The sequence below is a fragment of the Vombatus ursinus genome, unplaced genomic scaffold, assembly GCF_900497805.2.
Source record: "Vombatus ursinus unplaced genomic scaffold, bare-nosed wombat genome assembly UNPS02014821.1, whole genome shotgun sequence".
NCBI classification, from domain to species: Eukaryota; Metazoa; Chordata; class Mammalia; order Diprotodontia; family Vombatidae; genus Vombatus; species Vombatus ursinus.
Window position 1 is genome coordinate 41,653,196 of NW_020954599.1, and position 25,063 is coordinate 41,678,258.

General features: G+C 38.1%; 1 protein-coding gene across 1 annotated transcript in view; it reads left to right on the plus strand.

Moving 5' to 3' along the window:
• Positions 1-22,390, plus strand: part of ASB5 (ankyrin repeat and SOCS box containing 5) — a 126,152-nt gene extending 103,762 nt beyond the window's left edge. The window contains exons 3-8 of the mRNA XM_027837565.1: positions 2,885-2,964; positions 7,792-7,899; positions 9,618-9,768; positions 9,918-10,052; positions 15,923-16,114; positions 21,004-22,390. Coding sequence (XP_027693366.1) covers positions 2,885-2,964; positions 7,792-7,899; positions 9,618-9,768; positions 9,918-10,052; positions 15,923-16,114; positions 21,004-21,131 — 794 coding nt within the window. The 3' untranslated portion in view covers positions 21,132-22,390. The remainder of the gene's footprint in view (positions 1-2,884; positions 2,965-7,791; positions 7,900-9,617; positions 9,769-9,917; positions 10,053-15,922; positions 16,115-21,003) is intronic.
• Positions 22,391-25,063: the final 2,673 nt, after the last annotated feature.

A 25,063-nucleotide genomic window follows, 5' to 3' on the forward strand; every position in this document is an offset into this window, starting at 1 on the left:
ATGACTTTGTTCAGGGTCGCAGAGCCAGCAAGTATCTCACATGGCATTTGAACCCAGATTTTCCAGACTCCCAAATTCATTACTTTATCCATTATATAAGACTGACTTTTTGTGGAAAAGGAGGGGGAACCTCAAGAAGATCACTCAGCCCAATGTTTCTGATCTGGTATTTTGAAAACAAAGAGAAACCCAAAAGACGTTGCTTCAAATACACCATTGCCAGAGTCCATATCACAGATGTCACAGGGCCTGTTGGTGCCCAGAAGGTCCCAGTTTTCTTCTGGAAAAGGACTGTGAAGCATGCATTCCCCTCCTCCCCACCATTAATGCCATAAATTGTAATAGCACTCTTGGAGATAATTCAAGTGGGCAAGCATTGCCAGAATGTGCTGTTACTCAAGCAGTAGCAGCAGCAGGGTCAGCCACTCTTAGCTGGGGCCCCAGTTAGGAAGGGAGTCAGCTGCTGGCATCCTTCCTATTATTAGCCTGTGTGCAATGACCTTTTAAGGATAAAAATAAAAATCTTCCCTCAAATAGGTGTCAACTACCCTACAGCTGCTGCTGCTGCTTAAACAGTTGTTACCGAGATGAAGCAACTGCTAATAAGAAGGAAGTGGTGGGAAGCAGTTGGTTAAAAGTCGAGCCATAAAATGTTACTTTTTCTATGGAAAAGCTCAGCTCTGGAGACACACCAGATTCCATTGTTCCCTTGGCTGTGCATTTTCCCAATCTAGAATGTGGTTTGTCAATGCTAAATTGTCATGATATGGTTAAAAAAAAAATCTGTATTAGGTATCCCCGAGCCTGAGTTTCCCACAATAGATTGGAGAACTTACTTAAGATAAGTCTGTTAGGAGGAAACCTTTGAAAGCAGGAGTTCTTGACCCTTTTTCACAATCTGTAAAAGGGGCCTATGGACCCCTTATCAGGATAATATTTTTAAATAATTAAAGGAAATGCTAAATTAGTGAAAATAAAGATGTTATTTTTTTTCCAACCCAAGTTCACAGGCCGTCTGAAATCTATCCAAGGGTCTGTTGAACTCCAGGTTAAGAAGCCCCATTCTAAAGATTTAATGCTAGAGAAAGGAGAAAATTTCGCTTCCTCTTGTAATCCTGCTTTATGGAGGCCACATACCAATTAACACCTTTGCACAGAGGACTGTGTCAAGCTTTTTAGGGGCAAAAGGGGTCTCACAAGGCAATTTTCTCAGAGACAGGCTGCTACTGCAGCTGTGTAACCCTACAAAAGTCATGTGACTTCTTCATATCTGATTGTTTAGCCATAAAATGAAGAAATTGGGCTAGATAGACTTTGAGGTCCCTTCCAGCTATAAATTTATGATTCCTTTATGAACTGTTTTTTCTGAATTTTTTTTTTTTGGTCTGTGGTGCCTTGCAAGCCAGGGATTTTCTGCTTAAATGAGGTTTTAAACCAGTCAGAAATTCGATAAAGGTGCATGCTTTTTATGGAGCCGAAAAGGAGAGAGTGAAGCAACATCACACTATAAAATGGTGATGCTATTAGACATAGATGCTTTGTGTATTAATCATATCATTGGTATGGGTCCTTTCCATTGCTGTAGATAACATGTGACATATCTTCTTCATCTTGTGCAACTCTTGTCTATGTCCACCTACTGTGGGCATCTAATTTGTTTCCAGTTCTTTGCTACCACAAAAATGCATCTCTAAGCATTTTAGTGTATTTGGGGCCTCTGTTTTTGTCTTTGGTCTTTTTGGGGTACATATCTAACAATGGAGTCTTTGGGCCCAAGAATATGTGCTTCTCTTGCATGATTATTATTTGCTACCCATTGGTTGGATCAATGAACAAAGTAGTAGTATACCTGTCTTTCTACAGCCCTTCCAACATTAATTATTATCATCTTTTGTCATCTGCCAATTTGCTATGTATAAAGTGAAATTTGAGGGATTGTTTTAATTTGCATTTCTTTTATCGTTAATGCTTTGGAGTATTCTTTCATTGGGTTGTTAGTAATTTGCAATTCTGTTTTAAGAAATAATTATTCTTTTCCTTTGACCACTTATCTATTGGTGAATGGTTTTTGGTCTTAATATATTTCTATTAGTTGTTTATATATCTTGGATACCAGATCCTTTCAGAGGTATTTAGTACAAAGATTTTTCCCCCCATTTGACTTCCCTTCTTGTTCTAGTTGCATTAATTTTGTTCTTGCAAAAGAAGCTTTTCAATTTCACGTAATTCAAATTGTTTTACATTTTGTAGTTGCCTGAATTCCTTGTTTGGTTAAAAATTTGCCCCTTGCCCAAACTGTGAAAAATATATTGTCTGCTTCTCATTTTTTAATGATATGATCTTTAATATTCTGGTCACATATCTATTTTGAATTTATTGCAGGATATGTTGTAAGATGTTGCTCTAATAGCTAATTTCTACCAGACTGATTTCAAGTTTTTCCAGCAGTTGTTATCAAATAGTGACATTTTTCCCCTAGGTAATCTATATTTTAAGGTTTATTGAACACTGGGTTATTGAGTTTCATTGTTTCTGATTCCTCTTCATCTATTCTGTTCTATTGACTTGCTTTTCTATTTTTTAACCAGTACCAAATGTTGTAGGGAGGTGCTCTTCTGTGTAAATCACTAATTCTTAACAACCAAGAAATTCTTCAGCATAATCAGTGCGCTCTGGTGAATGTTCAGGTGATGTAACTGTGGTTGTAAGACTTCTCCCTAGAGTAAGTAGGCCTAGCAGAAGAGGTCTGGTCCTGGCAGATTCTTAGGAAAGATGTTTTGGGCACTTTGTTGCCCCCTAAATCTTTCCTTCATTGGGGATAATGCAAGAGTAACAGGGATTAATTTTACTCATGGATTTTTGTTTCTGGGTGTTTTTCCGGTAGGTTCATGGGCAGATCGATCACCTCTACATGAAGCAGCAAGTCAAGGTCGTCTTCTTGCTTTGAAGACTTTACTATCTCAGGTAAGAGATGACTTGAATCCTTAAAAAAATCCCTATTTCCATATGTAGAAGTACTACCTTATTGAGTATTCTCAATGTGCTAGGCTATTCAGAACATTCAGAATCATGGCCTCTGATGGTCTGAAGGGGCTGTAGCTCTTCCATTAGATTGTAAGCTACTTGAGGGCAGGGTCTGACTTTTGCCTCTTTTTGTATCCCCATGCTTAGCATAGTGCCTGGCACTTAGTAGATGCTTAGTAAGTGTTGATTGATTGATCTAGTCTAACCCCTATCTGAACAGGAAACCTCTGTATTCTTCAAACAGGTTTTAGACAGCTCTAATTATCAGGAAGTTTTTTATTCTGTTGAGCTGTAATCTGCCGCTGTAACTTCCATCCATTGGGCTTAGCTGTGCTTTCTGGGAACAAGTCTATTCCGTGACTCCAGATGGTAGCCCTTCTATATATTTAAAAGCAAGTCATGTTCCCCAGCCTCCAGTTCTTTTTTTCTTTAAGCTAAATATCCATTCTTTCAATCAATCCTGCTAAAACATCATATTGAGTCCCTTTGCCATCCTAACCCAGTCTCTGCTGGAATGTTATAGTTAATCAATGAATGTATTTATTAAAATATAACACCTAGAACTCTTAACATAGTTCTCCAGATTCATTCTGACCTCCACCAACAGCAACAACAACAATAGTTAGCATTTATAGAGCACTTTGAGATTAGCAAAGCACTTTATATTTTGTGTTATTTGATCCTTTGAGGCTGAGAGTGGTTAAGTGATTTGCTCAGGATCACACAGCTAAGTAATTGTCAGAGGTAGGATTCAAACTCAGGTCTTCTTGACTGCCAAGTCTAGCATTATCCCCCAAGTCACCTAGCAGTAGCAAACCAAAATATAATATGATTATTTTTTCTTCTCTTTTTTTTCATTTTGGCCACTATGCTTATAATGGCTAAAGCTTATGGTCCCACTGTCGTGTCACTTTGTAGACTTGACATGTAGTCTTCTGAGAACTTCACATTCTCTTCTCAATAAGTAGTTTAACTTATTCAGCCCCTGTTTTCTAGGAACTTTTAGTCTAGGCATCTGCATCTGCTTCAGCCATGGCGTAGGTATAAGCATACATGTACTGTGCTTCAATCAGTTAGTAAATATTTGTTAAGTGCCTACTATGTGTTAGGCACTGGTTGAGCTCTGGGGATTTAAAAAAAAGGGTAAAAGACAGTCCTTGATCTCAAGGAGCTTACAGATTAATTGTAGAGACAGCATGCAACAACTATGTACAAGCAAGCTATAAACTGAATAAATTGGGAATAATCAAGAAAGGGAAGGCACCAGAATTAAGGGGGGGGACAGGAAAGGTTTCCTGTAGAAGGGGGAGTTTTAGCTGGGACCAGAAGGAAACCAGGAAGGTCAGGAGGCAGAGATGAAAAGGGATAGCATTCCATTGATGGAAGACAGCCAAAGAAAACGCCCATGGTCAGGAAGTGATCTAGTTAAAGAGGCCAGTGTCACAAGATCAAAGAGTACAAGGACGAAGTAGGGTGGGAGGGGAGGGGAGGTGATGTAAAGTGTAAGGGCCTGGAAAGGTGAGGGGAAGAGAGAGGAGGGATAGGTGATGAAGGGTTTTGAATGCCAACAGAGTATTTTATATTTGATTGGGGAGGTTGATAAGGAGCCACTGGAATTTATTGAAAAGGTGGGGTGACATGGTCAGACCTGCATTTAGGAAAATTACTTTGGCAATTGAATGGAGGTTGGACTGGGGTGGGGAGAGACATGTGACAGGGAGAACCGGCCTGCTGATTGCAGTACTCCAGGCATGAGGTGATGAAGGCCCACCCCAGGGTGGAGACAGTGAGATCGTCAGAGAAGTGGGCCTGCGGGTACATATGCAAGAGAGTTTTGGGTCTTATAACTGACAGACCTTAGCAAAACATTGGATGTTGAGGGTGGGGTGGAGTGAGAGAGACTGAATTGTTGAAGATGATACTGAAGTTGTAATCTTAGTGCCTGGAAGGATGGTGGTAAAGGGATAGCAGAAATCTAATAGAAATCTGATCAGACAGACTTTTAATATAATATTATCCTCAGGAATGCATTAAAGTTATTATGCCATGAAAGATATAATGCTTACCTTTGGGTTATGGAACCAGTAATATGGATCAAGTGGGCTATTGGATGTCAAATGCTCTGCAAACCTCAAAATGCTCTACAGATGTTAGCTGTTATTATTAATAGAAATAACTAATTTACCTGGTTCTCTAAGCTTTACAAACATTTTCCTCACATCAACCCTGTGAGGTAGGTTAGTTGCATACATTTTTATCACCATTTAACAGATGACAATTCTGAGGTTTAGAGAACCTGATGTGCCCCCAGTCACAGGGCTAACAAATGTCAGATTCAACTTTCAAGTTCAGTACTCCTCCCACTATGCCATCCTGCTGCTTGATGATGTTTGTCTAACACTGAGGAGGCCAAATAGAATAGTAGATCTGGGTTCTTTCTAGTCCTGACTTAGACACTAATTAACTGTATGACCTTAAGTGAACCATTAACTTCAGCATCATCAGCTCTTTATCTCCCCATAAAATGGAGTTAGCCTAGGTGATTCCTAAGGTCCTTACCACTTCTAAACATGGAAAAACTTCATAGAGATTTTGCTACATATAATGCTTGACTAGACAAAGGAACCCATGAAAGGTCAATAGTTTCAGAAGCATAATCCCTTAAGAAAGAGGAACATAGTTCCTTGAAGAGGAGAGCCAGCTTAAGTTATTCTTCAGCATGTGTTTAGGTATCTAGTGAAACCTGCTGTTATAGTATTTGGCAGTTTTGGAACCACTCCCCACACTTGCCTACCAGTAAACCCTGAAATCTTTGATGGAAGAGTAAGGAATCCTAAATCCAGACTGCTGTATGCCAATGAGAAAGAGACTGTAATGCAATGAAAAAAAAAAACCAAACCCAAACTTTAGATAGCATTAGAAGACTGAGGTTCAAATCTTATCTCTCCTTCTTATTACTTGTCTGACTCTGGGCAAATCACTTAGCCTTTGGGACTCACTTTTTTGATATATAAAATGAAGGGGACACTAAGATTCCTCCTAGCTCTGGTTCTTCCACCATTTTGAATCTCTTCTCTTCCATTCTGAGAATTACTGATCCTACTATAGTGTTTTATGCTACTGGAGATAGGCTGGAAGATGGTAGTGACAGGTTAGATTAAAAGAAGATAGGGAGAGTCACAAGGCAGCCAGAAGGGCATTTGGAAATCTGACAATGTTAGGATATTTTTCTTATGATAGCCATATGTCTACCTAATAAAGGCTTTTTCCTATTCTCATTTAACATTAAGGTCTGTCTGCAGATTTGTTTGTTTGTTCATTTTTTTAAACTAGTTTTGAAAAATTAAATCCCTCTTATCAGTAGGCCCTGTCTAGGATCTTTGGTGAAATTCTGAAAAAATAATTGTTGTACAGTAGTGTTGTTGTTCAGTTATTTCAGGCTGAAGTTTTCTTGGCAAAGATACTGCTTTTCCAGCTCATTTTACAGGTGAGGAAACTGAGGCAAACAGGGCTAAGTGACTTGCCCAAGGTCACACAGCTAGTAAGTGTCTGAGGTCAGATCTGAATTCAGAAAGAGGAATCTTCCTGACTTGAGGCCTGGTGCTCCATCAACTTTGTCACCTCGCTGCCCTACGGTAGTAGAAATCGGGTTGTCAAGAGTGAGTCAAAAGAGTCCTACCTTGACTACTAGCTAACTGTGTGACTTTAAGCAAGACACTTCCATCTCTGGCCTTCAGTTCCCTCATCTGTAAAATATAAGGTTTTTGGAGCAGATCAGGTCAAAAGGCCTTTCCTGCTCTAATTTGATAATGCTGTGAATCCACTTTCAATTATAGGGCCTATCATTGTGTATCAGTTATGTGATACTTCATAAAGTAAACCTAGAACAGATTTTGATAGTTGCTTTGGGCAGTCTAAGAGCAGAGATTTCACCAAAGCAAGTCATCAAAGTCTACAGTTATTCCAAATAAAGTTTGCTGATTGCTAGAGCTAAAGAATGCTTCAGTTAGTTTGCTTTTATTGCAATTGAAAAAAGAATGAACTACACAAAGGAGATTTTTTCCCACCCTGGATCGCCTGGAGCACTGTTATTATATCTTATAGCCCCCACCAAACGAAGAAACAACCACCAAGAAGCGCTTGTCTCCCCACCCCGTAGAGGAAAAAAAAAGAAAACAATTATAGAATCTCAAAGATCACCAAACACAACATTTTGAAAAATGTCAAATTTTATTAAAATTATCTCATATTGCATTTAAAGACAATATAGTAAGCATTTACTGCTGAAGGGCATGGAAGTGCTCTCTTTCTCAGGCACCCTACTTGTAAAGAATTAAACATTTCTACTTTTCAGCAAATCCCTAGAAGATGCTTCAGAGCAGCATCACATTCTGTTGGAGACATTTAAAAAACAGAACATTGAGAGCCCATCATAGGTGGTATTTTTTTGCTCAAAGTATCAGCATCATACTTGGATTTAATGCCATGTCAAGCCTTGGTTTGAAAAGTGCTATCACAATAGACAGCTCAGTCTGGTGGGGGCATAAGCGTTTCTATAGCACCTACTATATGCATTGTCTCATCTTAAGGGGCATGTTTCATCAAGCATTCTTCCCCTCCCAGATAAAATAATCCCTGCTGCACTGAAACCTTAGAAGTCTCAGCTTCTTCTATCATACATTGTTCCTCTCAACTGCCATGTTTAATAAGTGGCTTTGCCTAAATATTTTCCATCTCATCTTTGAAAGTTATTTGTATCACATTTAGGGATATAATGTAAATACGGTGACAATCGACCATGTTACTCCATTGCACGAAGCCTGTCTGGGAGATCACGTCGCATGTGCCAGGACTCTTCTCGAAGCTGGAGCCAACGTAAGCATCTTTTTTTTTAATATCCTGAAGCTCCTCCATTCTTAGTTATTTTGCGTGGCTACTACTAGATTTCTCTTAATGTTCGGCTCTGATCATAGCACTTTTCCGCTTAAAATCAGTGCTCCCATTTGCCTCATGAACTAAGTGAAAATTCCTTAGGTTGGCATTCAAGGCTCTCCAAGTTCTGACCCCTCACCTAATTTCACCAGCAACTCCTCTATGCGTGCCCTCTTTTCTATTCCAGCTAGACTGCTGGCTGCTCCCTGTGCCTTTTTTCTGTAGTTTTTCTTTTCCTTGTATTATTCTTTCTCCCTGGACTACCTTAATCTCACTTCTCTACCTTTCAAAAGCCTACTTATTATTTAGTTCTACCTCCAGTGCCAGTGGTGCAGTGGATAGAGTGCTGGGCCTAGAGTTAGGAAGAGCTAAGTTCAAATTCAGCCTCAGGAACTTATTAGTTAGGTGACCTTGAACAAGCCACTTAACCCCTGTTTGCCTCAGTTTCCTCATGTGCAAATGGGGATAATAACAGCACTTACCTCCCAGAGTTGTCGTGAGGATCAAATAATTGTAAATTAACACAGTGCCTGGCACATAGTAGGTGGCACTATATAAATGTTAGCTGCTGTTGTTGTTATTATTTTTATTATTCCCTCCATGAAATATTCACTGAGGCTCCCAACCTGATATGACTTCTTCCTCCTTCAACCTCCCCTCACCCCAACATTTCCCTTGTATAACTGGACATCTCTTTATGAACCTGGACAAATAGCTTAAGCTCTCAGCACCCACAGACAACTCTCTGAAATAACAAATTGGAGAGTTTAAGCTTTTGGAGGGCAGGAACTGTCTTTTGCCTCTTTTTGAATCCCCAGCATTTAGCACATTGCCTGGCATATAATAGGCACTTGATAATGGTTTATTTGATTGATTGATCGAGCTGGTTCTAATCTGCATTGGTAGTCAAAAGAAAAAAATCTCTTCTCAGCAAGATTGACCATATTCTGCCTTGCATTTTCAGAAACGCTTTCCTAGACTATAACCTCCTTGAAGGCAGGAGCCAAGTCTTACTCATTTTTCTATCCCTGTTGCACTCAGCACAATGCCTTGCACATAGTTGGCCCTCAATCAATAGAGACTGGATTGAGTTGGATTCCCAGACTTCCTTCTGGATGCATGAGTTCCTCCTTCCTCAATTTAGCTTCCAGTCTAACACTGATCATCCTACTTTTTGATCCACATTTTAAGCTGTCATCTACTTTCACAGTCCTTAACCGGGTCCTTCCTCTTGTGACTCAGAAATGTCTTCACTCCTGTTGTTCTGTCCATCAGCCCTAAGTTATTACAAAAATTAACCTTAAAATTGAACTTTACATTTCTATCTGTAATATACATTTCTTGATGTTTAAACCCACAAAAAGAAGAAACATTGGAGGTCAAAGGAATCTTCAGTGTTATGCCCTAGTGGAATCATTGCTGCTATCCCCAATCCCTTTTTGTTGGGTCTGCACGACAAAAAAGAAAACAACAGGAATTTTAAATGACCTCTATTCCAATCAAATATTTTATCATTGGAAAATTGACCCCTTCTACTTCTCTGAAGTTTCTAAAAAGGAATTCATTCTTCTAAAAGGGCCATGTGAACTTTTTTTTTTTACAATTTTTTATCATATTTTATTCTGTTAGTCCTATTCTCAGCTCTCTCTGATTTGTTGTAGGTGAATGCAACTACAATCGATGGTGTGACCCCATTATTCAATGCATGCTCCCGAGGAAGTGCCAATTGTGTTGAGCTTCTGTTGGAGTACGGTGCCAAAGCTCAGCTAGAATCATGCCTTCCCTCACCGATGCACGAGGCAGCCAGCAGAGGTATGCCATTAGTATCCCAGGTGTATGTAGTACAATGGGAAGAAAGTAAGACCAGTTCAGAGAATGCAGTATATTTTTTGGCTCCAGGAGGGCATTGAAAGTACATTCTTCAGAAGAAGAGTAAACTCTTCCATATTTTATATTGGCAGGCCATTGTGAATGTCTAGAATCTCTCATATCCTGGGGCATAGATGTTGACCAAGACATTCCTCATCTGGGAACTCCTCTGTATGTGGCTTGTATGGCACAGCAATACCATTGCATCCAAAAACTTCTTTATGCAGGTAAGTTGTTTTTTAATGTGTATATATAAAGATATGTATATATTTATATCTACATATACATGTATAGATGTATTACACACACATACGTGTGTATGTGTGTGTCTAAAATTATATGTATGTATGTGTCTAAGATATCTATATATCATCAAGGTACTTTTCATTATTTACTTTGCATTTTGACAGCTAGCAATTTAGCCAAATATCCATTGTTTTGGGCATTTCTTTTTGTTGTTCAGTTGTTCAGTTATGTCCTGACCTTGTGGACCAGTTGTCCATGGCGTTTGCCATTTTCTTCTTCAGTTTATTGCAGGCAGGGGTTAAGTGACTTGCCCAGGGTCCTACAGCTAGTAAGTGTCTGAGGTCAAACTCTGGTCTTTCTGACTACAAACCCAGCACTCTGTGCACCACCTAACACCTTATTTTGAAAGAAACTTTTTAGTAAAAGCATTCTTACTGTGTATGTTAGTGTTCGGTTGACCTGCCAGATTATCATTCTTATTGAGTCTCATATCAAGAAAACATAACCTTCTCTTGATCTGTGCAAAATGGAATCAGCAGTTAAGTACTGATTTTGGACATAGCCCTCTATCCCCTGGTCATAGCTGCTTGGGAAAGTAACAAAAAAAGTTGCTTAAATTTGAGTGTAACCCAGCCAAAGCTGTCTTTGTGTGGGTTACATCCCACCAAAGCCAAATACAAGCACTTTGGGGATTACCCATTGCTTAAATAACCTTATCTCCCACTATTCCCTTCTACAAATCCTCCACTTCAGCCAAACTGATGGGTTCACACTCTCCTAAATAGACCTTGCCTGGTTCCCACCTCAGCTGTCTTGCACATACTGTTTCTCTTATTTGGCATGCCCTCTCCTTTCCTCTAAGACCTAGCTCTAGCCTCTCAATCTCTGAAAAATCTTTCCTGACCGTCCCAACCCAGTTACCTCCTATTACACAGTGGATAGAACACTGGGCCAGGAGTCAGGAAGGCCTGAGTTAAAATCCAGCCTCTGACACCGACTAGCTTTGGGACCTTGGGCGAGTCACTTAACCTCCCTCCGTCTCAGTTCCTCAGCTATAAAATGGGAATAATAATAGCACCTTCCTCCCAGGATTGTTGTGAGGATCAAATAAGATATTTGTAAAGCACTTAGCACAGTGTCTAGTAAATGTTATTTTATTATTATTATTTGTTGTTGTTTAGTCATTTTAATCCTGTCCAACTCTTCATGATGCCATTTTGGGTTTTCTTGGTAAAGGTACCGGAGTAGTTTGCCATTTCCTTCTCCAGTTCATTTTATAGATGAGGAAACTGAGGTAAACAGGGTGAAGTGCCTTGCCAAGGGACAAACAGATAGTGTCTAAGGTCAGATTTGGGATTTGAACTCAGGTCTCCTTATCTCTAGGCTATGCCAACTAGCTATCTAGCATTATTATGATTATTATTACATTTATACCTTTAAGATAGTGGATAAATAAGAAATATTTTTATTCATGGAATCCATATTGTGAATTATTCCCAAAATGGCAATTATGACTTTTTTAATAGTCCACTGCTGTAATAGTCCTGAACACTTGAAGCCTGCCTACAGTTGTTATGTGGATATACTAATGTTTATAGATAACATAGAGCAAGAACAAAATAGTTTTGTTGTTCACAGCAAAAGACAGATTCTATTGGATGCCATGTATTTCATATCCTCTCTCTATATGTATCTTTAAAGTGTTAGTATGCATATATATTTAATTTTCATCATTTAAGTATGTAATAACAAGGAATTAGATAAATTTAAACTCATCAAATTACTTCTGAAAGGAAATAGGAATTTGTACAACAAAAAGCAGTGAGGTAATTTCATATAAGGAGATCCTAGTGAAGATACTTTCTCCGTCAGTGCACGTCTACAATTTAGCTTTTACTTATATAGTCTTAGGGGGTTTGGGGAGAGGGTGGAGGGAGGTGTTAAATGATTTCTTTTGGCTCCACATCCAATATGTTTCAGTACAGGACTTGAACCCAGCACTTGCAGGGTCCAACCCTGGGCCTTGATTTACTATGCAGACTGCATTTCATTTAAAAATAAATAAATGAATAAATAAATAAATATGTGTGTATATGTGTGTGTGTGGTAGAAATACCGCCTCTTAGAGAAATTGTAAATAAGTAAAATTTGAAAAGTGAAATGTATATACAGAGTACTTTTATTTAAGTATTCAGAAACTTCTTTTTAAAAAACATCCAAGGTTATTTGGGGGAGCCATTTCATAAACTGAAAAATGATGTAGGGAACAATAATGTGATTATACTTTAACCTAATAAAAAATTAATTCATTTATGATGAATTCAATATGAAAATTAAAATAATCCCAAATATTATATAATAAACTGTTGTTAATGAAATTATAAAGAAATAATGAATATGCATATTTGTCTTGCATTAAAATTCTTTTCCCATCTCTACTTTTGAAATATTGATTAAGTCTTTTCACACTCCCATTGGCCAGTGAGTATCAGGCCCCTTTTGCAAATAGTGCAGTAGATTTACCTGAGACTTAAAACTACCAGAAAGATCCCTAGGAAATGAAACAAAAATCATTGTCCTCCTTCCTGCCCCAGACACTTTTCTCTTGCCTTTTTTGTCTATTCTGAACTTAATAGACACCAAATAAGATGAACATTTCCATATACAACATAGAACAGAACAAGAGGTAAAACTGCAAATTTCTATTACATACAGCTTGCCTTTCCTTTTAAGTCTACAGTAAATTTAACATGTAACTTTCAAAGCTGTTCTGCTTGCCTGTGGCACTTTAAATTTCAAAGTAATTTCATATACACTACCTAATTAGATATTTGGGGCAACCGTATGTGGCAGAATGGGGCAGGAACTGCTAGCATCTGCATTTTGCAGATCAAAGGAAAAAAAAAAAAAAGCTAGAGAAGCAAAGTTAGTTGCCCAAAGTCACAAAGATGATACATAGAATAAAGATCTCCAGGTTTCCAACTAGGATAGGATTTATGATTCAACCTGTGGCCCAAAATTGGAGGGACATCTCATTTTGGACTCCACCTTCCTAAGCATATTCAAGGTATCATTATCCATGAAACACTTTGATGGAGCTCTGATCTCACTCATTGGTTACTCCCTTTGTTGGTGTGCTCTCGTAACCCCTCAGCCACGTGTAAGAGAATTGAAAACTTCAAGTCTGCCTCAAAGGTTTTTGTCACTTGGCTTTTCTGTATGTTTTATTTTCAATGTAGTCATATATATATATGTATATATACATACATGTTATATATACATATGTAGTTTTTCCACATATGATGCTGAGTGTATTAAAACATTTTTTAAAAATCTATGCTTTATCAGCAAGACAGTAATACAGTAATAAAAAAGACCTTTTTTTGGTCTAAAATTCTCATTCTTTGTGAGTTTTCCAAGAAAGAAAAATTATCTGTATTGTAAATGAAGAGGAGGGAAAGTTGATTCAAGGCAGATCAACAAGCAAACATTAATTCAGCACCTACTTCATTCAGAGCATTGTGCTAGGGAGACATGAAAATCATTAAGACTATTTTTCACTCTGGGGCTCCCCAGTTTAGTACAGTTCTATGCCCAAGTCTCTTCTATCCTTAAAAATTCTTCACTCAAACCTGTATCCCAGAAGGCTACTGTCCTATGTCCCTTCTCCCTCTCTCAGTCAAATTCCTCCAAAACATTGTCTACACACGATGCCTCTGGCATACTGCTTCTGCAGTATGGCTTCCAACACCGTCATTCAACAGGAGATGCTCTTTCCGAAGGTTACCAGTGATTTCTTAATTGCCAAATCTAGGGGCTTTTTTTCTCATTCTGCTTGCCCTGATACTTGTACAGTACCTGATACTATTAATCACCTTCACCTGCATGCTCTTTCCCCTCTGGGTATATTGTGACTTTTCTGTTTCTTGATTCTCTTCCGACATGTCTAAATGTTCCTTCTCAATCTCTTTCGCTAGATCTTCATCCATATAACGTCCATTAATTGTGTGCTTTGTCGTTGTTGGTCTTTCATTCTCAAAGAGAACAGGTGACAACAGGAAGGCGATGTTTTGACTTGTCCATGAATTGGATTTAAGTGAGGCTAGAGCTGCTTCCAGAGTAATCAAAGTCCAGTGGCAAGACAAAAGTCAAGATGACTGGCAGTGGCCCTAGATGCAGTGGATGACCTTGGTCTTTCTAAATTAAAGTCTAGGATTTATCCTGGACCTTCTTATCTTTTTCATCCATACCTGGGGTTCTTAACCTTTTTATTTTTGGCAGGGGGAGATCATGAGTCCTTTTGACAGCCTAGTGAAATCTATGGACTCTCAGAAGGTTTTATTGCCTACGTTGACAATTAGCGGAAATGTGAAATTTTAGTTAGAGGTTTCTGAAAATGAAGAAGTATTTTTTTCCCCATCCAAGTTCACAGACGTCCTGAAATCTATCCATGGACTCCAGATTAAGAACCTCTGCACTGTACTATGTTATAGGTGAGCTCATCAGCTCTCATGAGTTCAGTTATAATCTTTATGCAGAAGATTTCCAGATCTATTCATCCAGCCCTGTTCTCCTGAGTCTCCAGTTGCCTCACCAGCTCCCTATTGGACATTTCAAACTGGATGTCCTAGGCATCTCTAATGCAAGATACCTAAAATAAAATTCGTTAGCTTTCTCTACAAATCCCACCCCTCCTGTTGAGAGTACCACCATCCTCCCATTCATCCAGGTTTTCTACCTTGATGTCATCCTTAACTTCTCACTCTCACTTACCTCACGTATCCAGTCTGTTGCCACATCTTGTGATTCTTTCTTTAGAACATATGGCCCCCTCCTCTTCGCTCAAACAGCCACTAGTCTAGTTCAAGTTTTCATCACCTATTGCCTGGGCTAATTGCAAAAGTCTTCTAAGTGGATTCCCCTCTCCAATCAATCCTCCACACAGGAGTCAAAGTGATTTCACCCTCCCTGTTGAATAAACTCCAGTTGCTCTCTATCATCCCTAGGATCAAATAGAAATTTCTCTATTTAGCTCGTGCCTGCAATGCTCTCCCTCCTAACCTCTGCCTCTTAAATCCCTGACTTCTTTCAAGATTCAGTTACTGTACCACCTCCTTAAAGAAGCCTTTTCCAAGTCTCCAGATACTAGTTCCTTTCATTCCAAGGCAACTATCCATCTAGTCAGTATACATTTTGTATGTTCATACCTGCATGTATGTATATGTGTACATATAGGTATGTATATGAATTCCTTCAAGTAGGAAGTTGATTTGATGCAAAATATTTTAGCTTTTAAATTAATAGAAAAATATAATGCTGTAGTGCTATTCCAATAGAGAAACTGAACAAAGAGAGGTGTGTGTGTGTGGGTATACACATCCATATATATGTGTGTGTGTGTGTATATGTGTATGTGTGTATGTGTACACTCGTATATATAGGTATGTTACGTGTATATATGTGTATGCATGCATATACGCACATACATACATATTCCTGTAGGCTCCCCAGTAAGCTGCTTGAGAGTAGAGATTGCTTTTTGGCTTTGATTTTTTTTGTGTGTGTCTCCAGGGTTTAGTACAGTGCCTGGCACATATATGTTCGATAAATGTTTGTTTACTGATTAATTCTTAGTAGAAGAGGAAGTAAGAGGGACATTTTATAAAAGACTGCTAAGGCCATTTAACCCTGATCTGGTAAAATTATGTGAAGCATTCATAATTTCCATAGAGAATTATTTGCTTAAATAATTTGTGTAAATAGACCTAGAAGTAGTTACAAGTTGCAAAAAAAGTTAAGGACTTCTAGGATTTTAATAGCCTTTTCTCCATCCTTCCCTTTCCGTGTGAAGGTGCTGATGTTCAAAAAGGCAAGTACTGGGACACTCCTTTACATGCTGCTGCTCAGCAGTCCAGCTTAGAGATTGTGGGTGCTCTGCTTGAATTTGGGGCCGACATCAATGCTAAAAATACAGAGCTCCAGCGGCCTGTGGATGTAGCTACTCCCAGCAGCTTGGTAGAGAGGATGTTGCTGCAGCAGGAAGGTAAGGGGGGGCTTTTATATGTACATTTATCAAAATGTTTGGGATCTTAAAGTCCATGGTTTATTCATCTGTGTGTGTGTGAATTTCATCAAGCAAGAGAGTTGATTTGATGTGATGTATTTTGCAGTTTTCAGATTCATAGGAAAACATAATACTTAGGTGCTGTTCCCAGTGGAGAAGTTGAACAGAGATCATACTGAGAAAGAAGTTTATTACTTATACCAAAACATGAAAAGTTCCTTTGCTATAACCGTCAATCAATCAGTCAATTAATAAACAGTTATTAAGCAATTACTATCAGCCACTGTGCTAAGTGCTGGGAATACAAAAAGAGGTAAAAAGTCATTTCCTGTCCTCAGGGAACTTATAATCTAATGAAGGAAATGACATGCAAACAAATACATACAAACAAGCTATATACAAGATAAACAGGAAATAATTAGCAGAGGCAAGGTACTGGAATTAAGACAGGCTGGGAAATGCTCCCTGTAGAAGATGGGATTTTATTTGGGACTTAAAGGAAGCACCAGGGAAGCCAGGAGGTAGAGATGAGGTGGGAGACATGAGGGACAACCTGAGAAAATGCCCTGAGCCAAGAGATGGAGTATCTTGTTCATGAAAAAGACAGGAGGCCAATGTCACTGGATAGAAATATATATGGTGGGAGTAAGGTATAAAAAGAATGGTAAGGTGGAGGGCTAGGTTATGAAGGGCTTTGAATGCCAAACAGAATATCGTGTATTTGATCTTGGAGGCAATAGGGAGCCACTGGAATTTGTTGAATGGGACGGTGACATGATCAAATCTGCATTCTTGGAAAATCATTTTAATGGCTGAATGGAAGATGAATTGGATTGGGGAGAGACTTGATGTAGGGAGATTCACCAGCAGGATATTGCAATAGTCCAGGGGTAAGAGAATGAGAGCCTGCACCAGTATGGTGGCAGTGTCAGAAGAGGCCAGGGGTAGTTTTCAAGAGATATTCTGAAGGTGATATTGACAGGCCTTGGCCATATGTTGGATCAGAGACTCATGACCCTTGCACCATTTCATTCAACACCTTTCAGTTGTCATAGAGTCATCATATAGGTTAGCACAGATGGCCTCCACTCAGATACTTTGTGAGGGGTCAACTAGTTTGGTTCATCAGGATACAGAAAAAATTTCACCTAAACCTTCACAGACAGATAAGAAAAGTCTATACTTTTCTAAGGATTTCTTTTTTTTTCTTTTTTTTTTTTTTGTGAGGAAATTGAGGTTAAGTGACTTGCCCAAAGTCACACAGTTAGTGAATGTTATGTAGATGAGGCCAGATTTGAACTCAAATCCTCCTGACTCCAGGGCCAGTGCTCTATCCGCTGCACCACCTAACTGCCCCTAAGGATTTTCAAGGAAATATATTCCACAGCCTTTCTTTACAATTATTGTTTAGGAAATCTGGCTTATTTATAACCTGAATCTTTCTAACTGATTTCCTCAGGTTCTGTCCCTTGTGGAAATGTAGATTGCATTGTTGTCATCTTCTATATTCAGTGATCATATTTTCCAAATAAAAAATTGGGACATGTGATTCAACAGAAAGATTTCTTTTGCAAAACTTTTGTGAAAGTTAATATTTTTTTCTTGAAATTGAGACTGGCCTAATAAATGTAGGATATATTGTCATCGTATATATACCCTTTCATTATGGTTTGCTGCTGAATATAGATAGTCAGTTAAGGGACCTCGTTTCTTCTTTAAGTGATCCGAACTGTATTTGGCATATCTGTGTTCACCTCTGGGAGCTACATTTTAGGAGAGAGGACCCTGATAATCTGGAAAACATTCAGAACAGGTTAAACTAGGATAATGAAAAGCCTTGTGATCATGCTGCTGATGGATAAAATTGGTTGTTTAGCTTATAGAAGAAGAGACTTAAGGGAGATGTGAAAACTGTCTTCCAAGTATTTGAAAGGCTGTCATATAAATGAGGGATTAACTTGTTTTTCTTTGCTTCCAAAGGGCAGAAGTTTCAGAGAGGCAGCTGTGGGCTATACGTCCAACTTCTAATAATTGGAGCAACCCCAAAGCAGAATAGGTTATGGGTTTGTCCTCATTTAAGGTCTCCAAACAAAGAGTAGAAGATCACTTGCTAAAGTCATTACTGGGGGGCGGGATTTTTAGTGAGGTAAGAGTTGAGTCAGATTGCCTTTGGAGTCCCTTGTAACTCTTAGATCTGGGGATTCTGTGATTCTTTTAACTCCTCATAAATCCAACATGGAATTCATTTTGAGGTCACTCCGTCTTTCTTAATCCTCTCACTGCTGGGATTAATTATATGATTCACAAAAGTAACACACAGATCCTAAGAATTTTAGAACGGGAAGTGACCTTGGAGGTCCCATTGTATTGTCCATCCCTCTCATTTTGCGATAAGAAGATTGAGACCCAAAGAGATTGAGTCCCAAGGTCACACAGAAGTAGAACCAGGGCTCCAGTGTAGCTTCCCCGCCTACCCCCACCTCCTACCCCACAGTAGAGAGCTCTTTCAACAATGCCGTGTACTTTTTTTTTTAAAAAAGCAAAATAAATGCACACATACATAATTAAATGCCATTAAAATGTATATTGACTCAATGGGTTGTGACATAAGCTAGAGAAAGTAAGGAAGTAATTTTGAGGAAAAGGATAAAATATGGCTTAGGTTTTATTTTAAATATTAAGTATAGTAGTAAATAAAAATGTCCCTGCTGAAATGTAAGTACTGTTTTCTGTCATAAATATAAGACCTTTAAAAGTCTATATATTATTTTCTAAAGAACATAATATCTAGGAAATATGTAAGTTATTTTTCTGAGAAAATAGACAAACAACTTGATTCAAACTGTGTCTATAATGATGCCTTGTTGATTTTCTCATTCTTTAACTCAACAAAGATTTTGATATTCTTTGCTTTTATTATGAACATATCAATAAAGCCAACTACCTGTGTGACCTTGGGCAAATCTCTTTGCCTCTGGGATCCACTTTCTTCATTTGTAAAATGAGGGGTCAATTAGTCACTCTACATTTATTAACTGTCTACTATGGGCCAGCCATTGTGGTAGGCACTGGTCATGCGCACACACACACACACACACACACAAAATTTACCTTCGGTGGGTGTGTGTGAAATTGCTCTTAAAGGGCTAATAACAGTCTAATGGGAGTAGAGTGGATGATCTCTAATGCCCTTCAAGCTCTAACCCTGTAAGCTCATGCTAAATTCTGTTCTAATCTCTATATTTATATTTTCCCTCATGTATCTTTTAAAAACTACTTATAATCAATGTAGATACTGTACTCCTAGCACTGATTTTTTCTTTGCATTATTTTATCATATTCTTTCCATTTAATAATAATAATAGTGCTTACAATGTGCCAGGCACTGTGCTAAGTACTGTACTTTACAATTATTATTTCATTTGATCCTCACACCAACCCTGGGAAGTAGGTTCTGTTATTATCCCCATTTTGCAGATGAGGAAACTGAGATAAATGAGTTAAGTGACTTGCCCAGGGTCACACAAGCAGCAAGTGTCTGAGGCTGGATTTCAGCTATATTGACTTCAGGCCTAGTGCTCTATTGACTGTACCACCCAGCTGACCCTAATTCAGTTTTGGGAAAAGGATAATATGTAGCTCTGTTTCAGTCTTTGCTTAGTAGTTTCTGGAAACTTGTACTGCTTTAAATTCAACAAGCTTTTATTAAGTGCCTACTATGTGCAAAATGAGAGGTCAAAAGTAATAACCATGGAGCTGACCTAGGAGTTAGGAAGACCTAGCGTTAAGACCTGCCTCAAGTGCTCTCAGTTTTCCAGGTAATTCTTAAAGAATGTAAATTATGAATGAATTAAGTTGCATGTAAGTTTGGCTAGTTTGCATTACTGAAAGAGTTTACAGATAGGAAGTTCCCCATACCAGCAAAATCACAGGTCCAGGGCCTTCCCTCTCCCCCACAACCCCTAAATGTGCTAAACTCTGTGCTAGGTGCTGAGTACACCAAGACCAAAGGAAAAAAAAGGGGGGCGGAAAGACAGGTCCCACCTTCATTCCCAGAGCCTGAAATCTCATCAACTCAGTCTAAACACAAGGAGGAAACATTTTACATGTGTAAAAATTTATACATATTTATGCTGTTATTGTGGAATAAAGAAACCAAATAGTTACATCCAGATAATGATTTATTTAGCAACACATGCATTTTCAGAAACAAACCAGGACCAAGGCTCTTGGTAGACACAGCCAATGACCGTTGATTTCTATTTGGAGGGTCTGAAAAACAGGATTATAGGGATTGAGACACCTGGTTTCTTGTTGGATCAAGGGACACTGAGGTGAGAGGAAAAGGGGTGGTTTTGTGACATTCCTTCTTGTGACTTCTTTAAAATCAGGTGACTTACAAGCAGCTAAAACTCAGCTTCACAAAATGGTGATTACTCGTGCTATTTTTTAATGTAACAACACATGTTCCCCTTTCTCAAGCCTACATATAGATGTTACAGTAAATTTCATTTCAAATCACACGCTTCTCCCCAGTTTGGAAAAGTACTATTTTGGGTTAAATTTCCCCTTGGATCCATTCACAATCCTCTTTTTTTGGCTTATCTATACTAGCCTCACTTCTAAGAGCAAAATTAAATCGTTATCTTGCACTTCAGAAGCCAGAAAATTAGGAGTGTAAACCACTACTTTTATTTCAGCTTCGAGACGCAATTTTTATTCAGGGATCTGAACTGTTATCAATAAAATGTACCATAGAGCATGTCATCTGTTGTGTAATATTTGTTGAAGCGGATTGATAAAATGTTGAAGCTCAGAAAATCTACATGGGCCTTGATTGTCAAAACCCTCCTGTACTTTATTTATAGCCACCCCAAGCTCTCTGTGCCAACTTTGCCGGCTGTCTATTCGCAACTGCATAGGAAGAGCAAGGCTACATCTTGTTCCCCAGCTCCAGCTTCCAACGCTCCTTAAAGACTTCCTACAATACCGATAAAGCAGTAAACTCACCCTTGATGAGTCAAAAAGCAAATGCTGATCTTTGTTCTCTAGAATGCTGTATGTTTCCTATCCAGATGCCCTGGGGGATAAGGTAAAATAAGGTGTGAGAGCCTTCAGGGAAGATGTGTAGATAGCTATAGCTTAATATCTATTAATTAATGTTGAATTATTTTGGTTGATGTTAACCATTCTTTAAAGGTATTTTATGTATTGAGGCACCATTTGTCTAGATTTTATTAGCTAGTCCAGAGAATACCTTTGTTGGTGTAAAAAAAAAATTTCTCTACCTTTCATATAATCTAATCTTTAAACATAAACAGAAATGCAAACTCTTATAACTATTCAAATTACATTACATTGTAAGTTGTGATCTATATTTCTTCAGATGTCTGGTTAGTGGCTTAGTTGTATCTACTGAAACTGTTTATTGCAGTTTGTTTTTTTGTATGACTATAGGCTGTGAGTCATGCTTTGGAAAGAATAACAGGGAGAGATCTTGGATCTGAGTTGTACTGTATTAAAGGAAATTCCCTGTATTATTATTTTTTTTTACTTTTTCATTCTAAGAAACGTGTTGAAAAGGAAAGATAAGATAGCTTTCACTCTAAAGAATCTAAAAGAGCCTAAATGGGGCTTGTTAAAGAAGTAAAACAATAGGTATTGTTTATCCAGGGTGGACATGGCCTGAAATACTATCCTGGCCAGTAGAACTACCTGCTAGGATCTCCATGCCTGTCACTCACCTGTCACACCTCCTCCTTCTGAGGGACAGATTACTGTATTAGAGATTTCTCCATACTGTTTATATACATCAGTTTAAGAACCCAGGAGCAGATTTCAGGAATTGTGAAGTAGATGTGGTAAGCCAAGCAGGTAGGACTGACACCTGGTGAAATTGATTAAGAAGCTGTAATGTACACTCCTCAGTCTCCAGGGGATAGGCCAGTCCAGCACTGAATAAAATGCAGGATACACCTTTTATAAGAATCTGGTGAAAAATTACATAGTTTTAAAAAGAAGTACCAGTAGAGTACTAATATAAGCTAAAGCAGTATCAAAATCTGTAACACTGTATCCACACCTCATTAATGGTGTTTTGTTTTTGTTTACAATAAAAGATAGTGTTTGCTCTATGTATAGACAATAATGAATGGATGGGATAGGGGTGGGAGAGAGGGGAGTGTTATGAATATGGGGATTACTTCTATACCAGTGGTGCCTGCAAGGGTAAATATGACTGTATTCATGCCTTGAGTTGTAAGTATATTTGAGTGAAATGTAAAATATTCTTAATAAACTGATTTTTTTCAAAATTTTGTATTATTGATGTGGTGTGTGTTTTAATGAATCATAAGGTTTTTGTTTGTTTTTTAGAGTTAACTACATTGGTTCAAAGGTTGAACTAGTGATAAAGACATTGGTCAGCTGTAAGTGGGTAGATAGTTCATATTTTCCAGCTAGTAAACACCTGAGAAATACTATCAGTTATTTTGTGAACTACCAAATGATCAGCAACTTAGTTTGGGAAAGCTAAGTAAGTCACAAAGACACTCAGCATTTCACACCGTGTCTCTAACTAGACCTGTTGTGTAGTTACTACCACCCAGAAACCAATGGTCACCAAGAACTCTTTACCCCATAAATGGTATTTTTAAAGACCTTTAGTTGTCAAGCTTTTGAAAGGTAAGAACTTAGTTTACAGGTGTGCTATCACCCATCCTTTGCAGCAGTGTTCTCCAGGAATTTATCCTTAGGTTCAAAGCTCGGTGAATTTCTACCCACCAGAGATCATAGTTCACTCATCCCTGCCAGTGTGTTTGTTCTTACTAGTGATATGGTTGATTCAAAGTGAAGGCATGTGAGAAAAGTAGCAACAGAAAATTTTTCCCAAATCTTGGACGCAGTCTGCCGCAAGTCTACACATCATGACAGTGGGAATAGTGTACACACTCAGGATCCGTGTGTAAGGAACAATATTAGGAAGATGAATTCAAGTCCTGTCTGACTGGTTGGGTGACTGTGGGCAGATAAATCACTTAAGCCCTCAGCCTTTATTTCCTCATTTGTAAAATAAGGGGGAATTGGACTCAGTGGCCTGTGGTGTACCTTCCAGCTCTATATATGATCCTTTTACCATTATCTTTATTAAGTTGGTTATTATATATATATAATACATATATATGTACACATATATATGTATTTATATTATTAAGTTGGTAACAATGGTAATTATATATGGTAATATATCCTTCCATTAAGCATCTTGGTGTCAGGGATTGTTTTATTTTTGTCTTTGTACGCCTGATACCTACCACAGTACCTAGCACATGGTAGGTGCCTAATTGATACTTGTGAGTTGATTGGTTAATTTGTGTAACTCTAGCGTTTACAAAGCAGCTAGGTGGTATAGTGGATAGAGCACTGAATTTGAAATCAGGAAGGCTCGTATTCATGAGTTCAAATGTGGCCTGAGACACTCGCTCTGTGACCCTGGGCAAGTCACTTAACCTTGTTTGCCTCACTTTCTTCATCTGTAAAATGAGCTGGAGAAGGAAATGGCAAACCACTCCATTATCTTTGCCAAGAAAACCCCAAATGGGGTCATGAAGAAGTGGACTTGACTGAAAATAACTCAGTAACAACAATAGTTTACAAAGTACTAACCCTATGTAGTAGTTAATATAAATTTCATTATTCATTATATTAATATTCAAAATAATACTTGTATAAGTATAAAATAAAGATGAAGAAACTGAGACTCAGAGCAACTAAATGACTTATTGACGTTCATAATGTAATTGAGTATACAAAATACAATTTAACTCTTTTTGATGATTCCAGTCATTATTTTGAATATCAAGTAATACACAATGATTACCTCCCGAGTTCTTGAGGCATAGAGGGATGTTTGCCCCAGTATGAAATGGCTACAAGCTACTTACTCTCTGCATTCTCTTGTCTACTTTTTATTATTTTTTTTCTTACTGTCAGTGTGTCGATGATTAATTCTTGCAGCTGCCACTGAGCCTTCTAATCTGTTTTGGGCTTGGTAAATAGAGTTAGAATTATGTGTCAGTTAAAGGAAATAGACTCTGAGTCAGGGCTTGAAGGTGCTTCTCCTAAAAGTAAAGTTTGTAATAAATTCTAGTGTAGATTTTGTGATAGATTTTGGTACTTCAGAGAGCTTTTTTCTTTCTTTTTTTTTTTTCTGGAGGTCTTCTGTGTTCTTACTTATATTCCTGAAAGGCTCAAATTACCATGTACATAACCTATGGATAAGTCCAAAACAATAACACAAAATATTTTTAAAAATATTTCAAGCTTTATTAATGATATTTATCATTATGTAGATTTTCCAACCAATCTTGTATTAAAAAAATAAAGCATTTTTGTTGTACATTAAATGCTAAATGGATAGTGACCTAGAAATACCTCCATTATAAAGGCGTTTTCCTTCACCAAATTCATTTCATTCAATCAACAAATATTTATTGCAAATTTGCTGTTTCAAGGCACTGTGCATTTGTTTCATCTAGGTGGGCAAAGCATTATTAGTCCTAAAGCAGCAGAGCTCTGGGACAAGAACACTGGATCTGGTTTCAGAGGACCTGAGTTCATGTCCCGGCTATGAATTCATTATTTGTGTGACCCAGGCAAATCATAGGGTCAGAGAACTGAAAGTGACCTCAAGGGCCATCTAATCCAATGCCCTCCTTTTGCCAATGAGAAAAATACATAGATAGTAGTAGGAGAGCTGGAAGTTAAACCTCTGGCCCCAAATCTTCAAGGCCTCATTTTCCTTATTTATAAAGTAAGTAAGTTGCATTCTCTGACTTACATGGCCCCTTCCAGCTCTAAATCTATGTTAATATGGAAGTAGTCTCATATAAAACTAGATGTGACGATTGAATTCATTTATTAATGAGA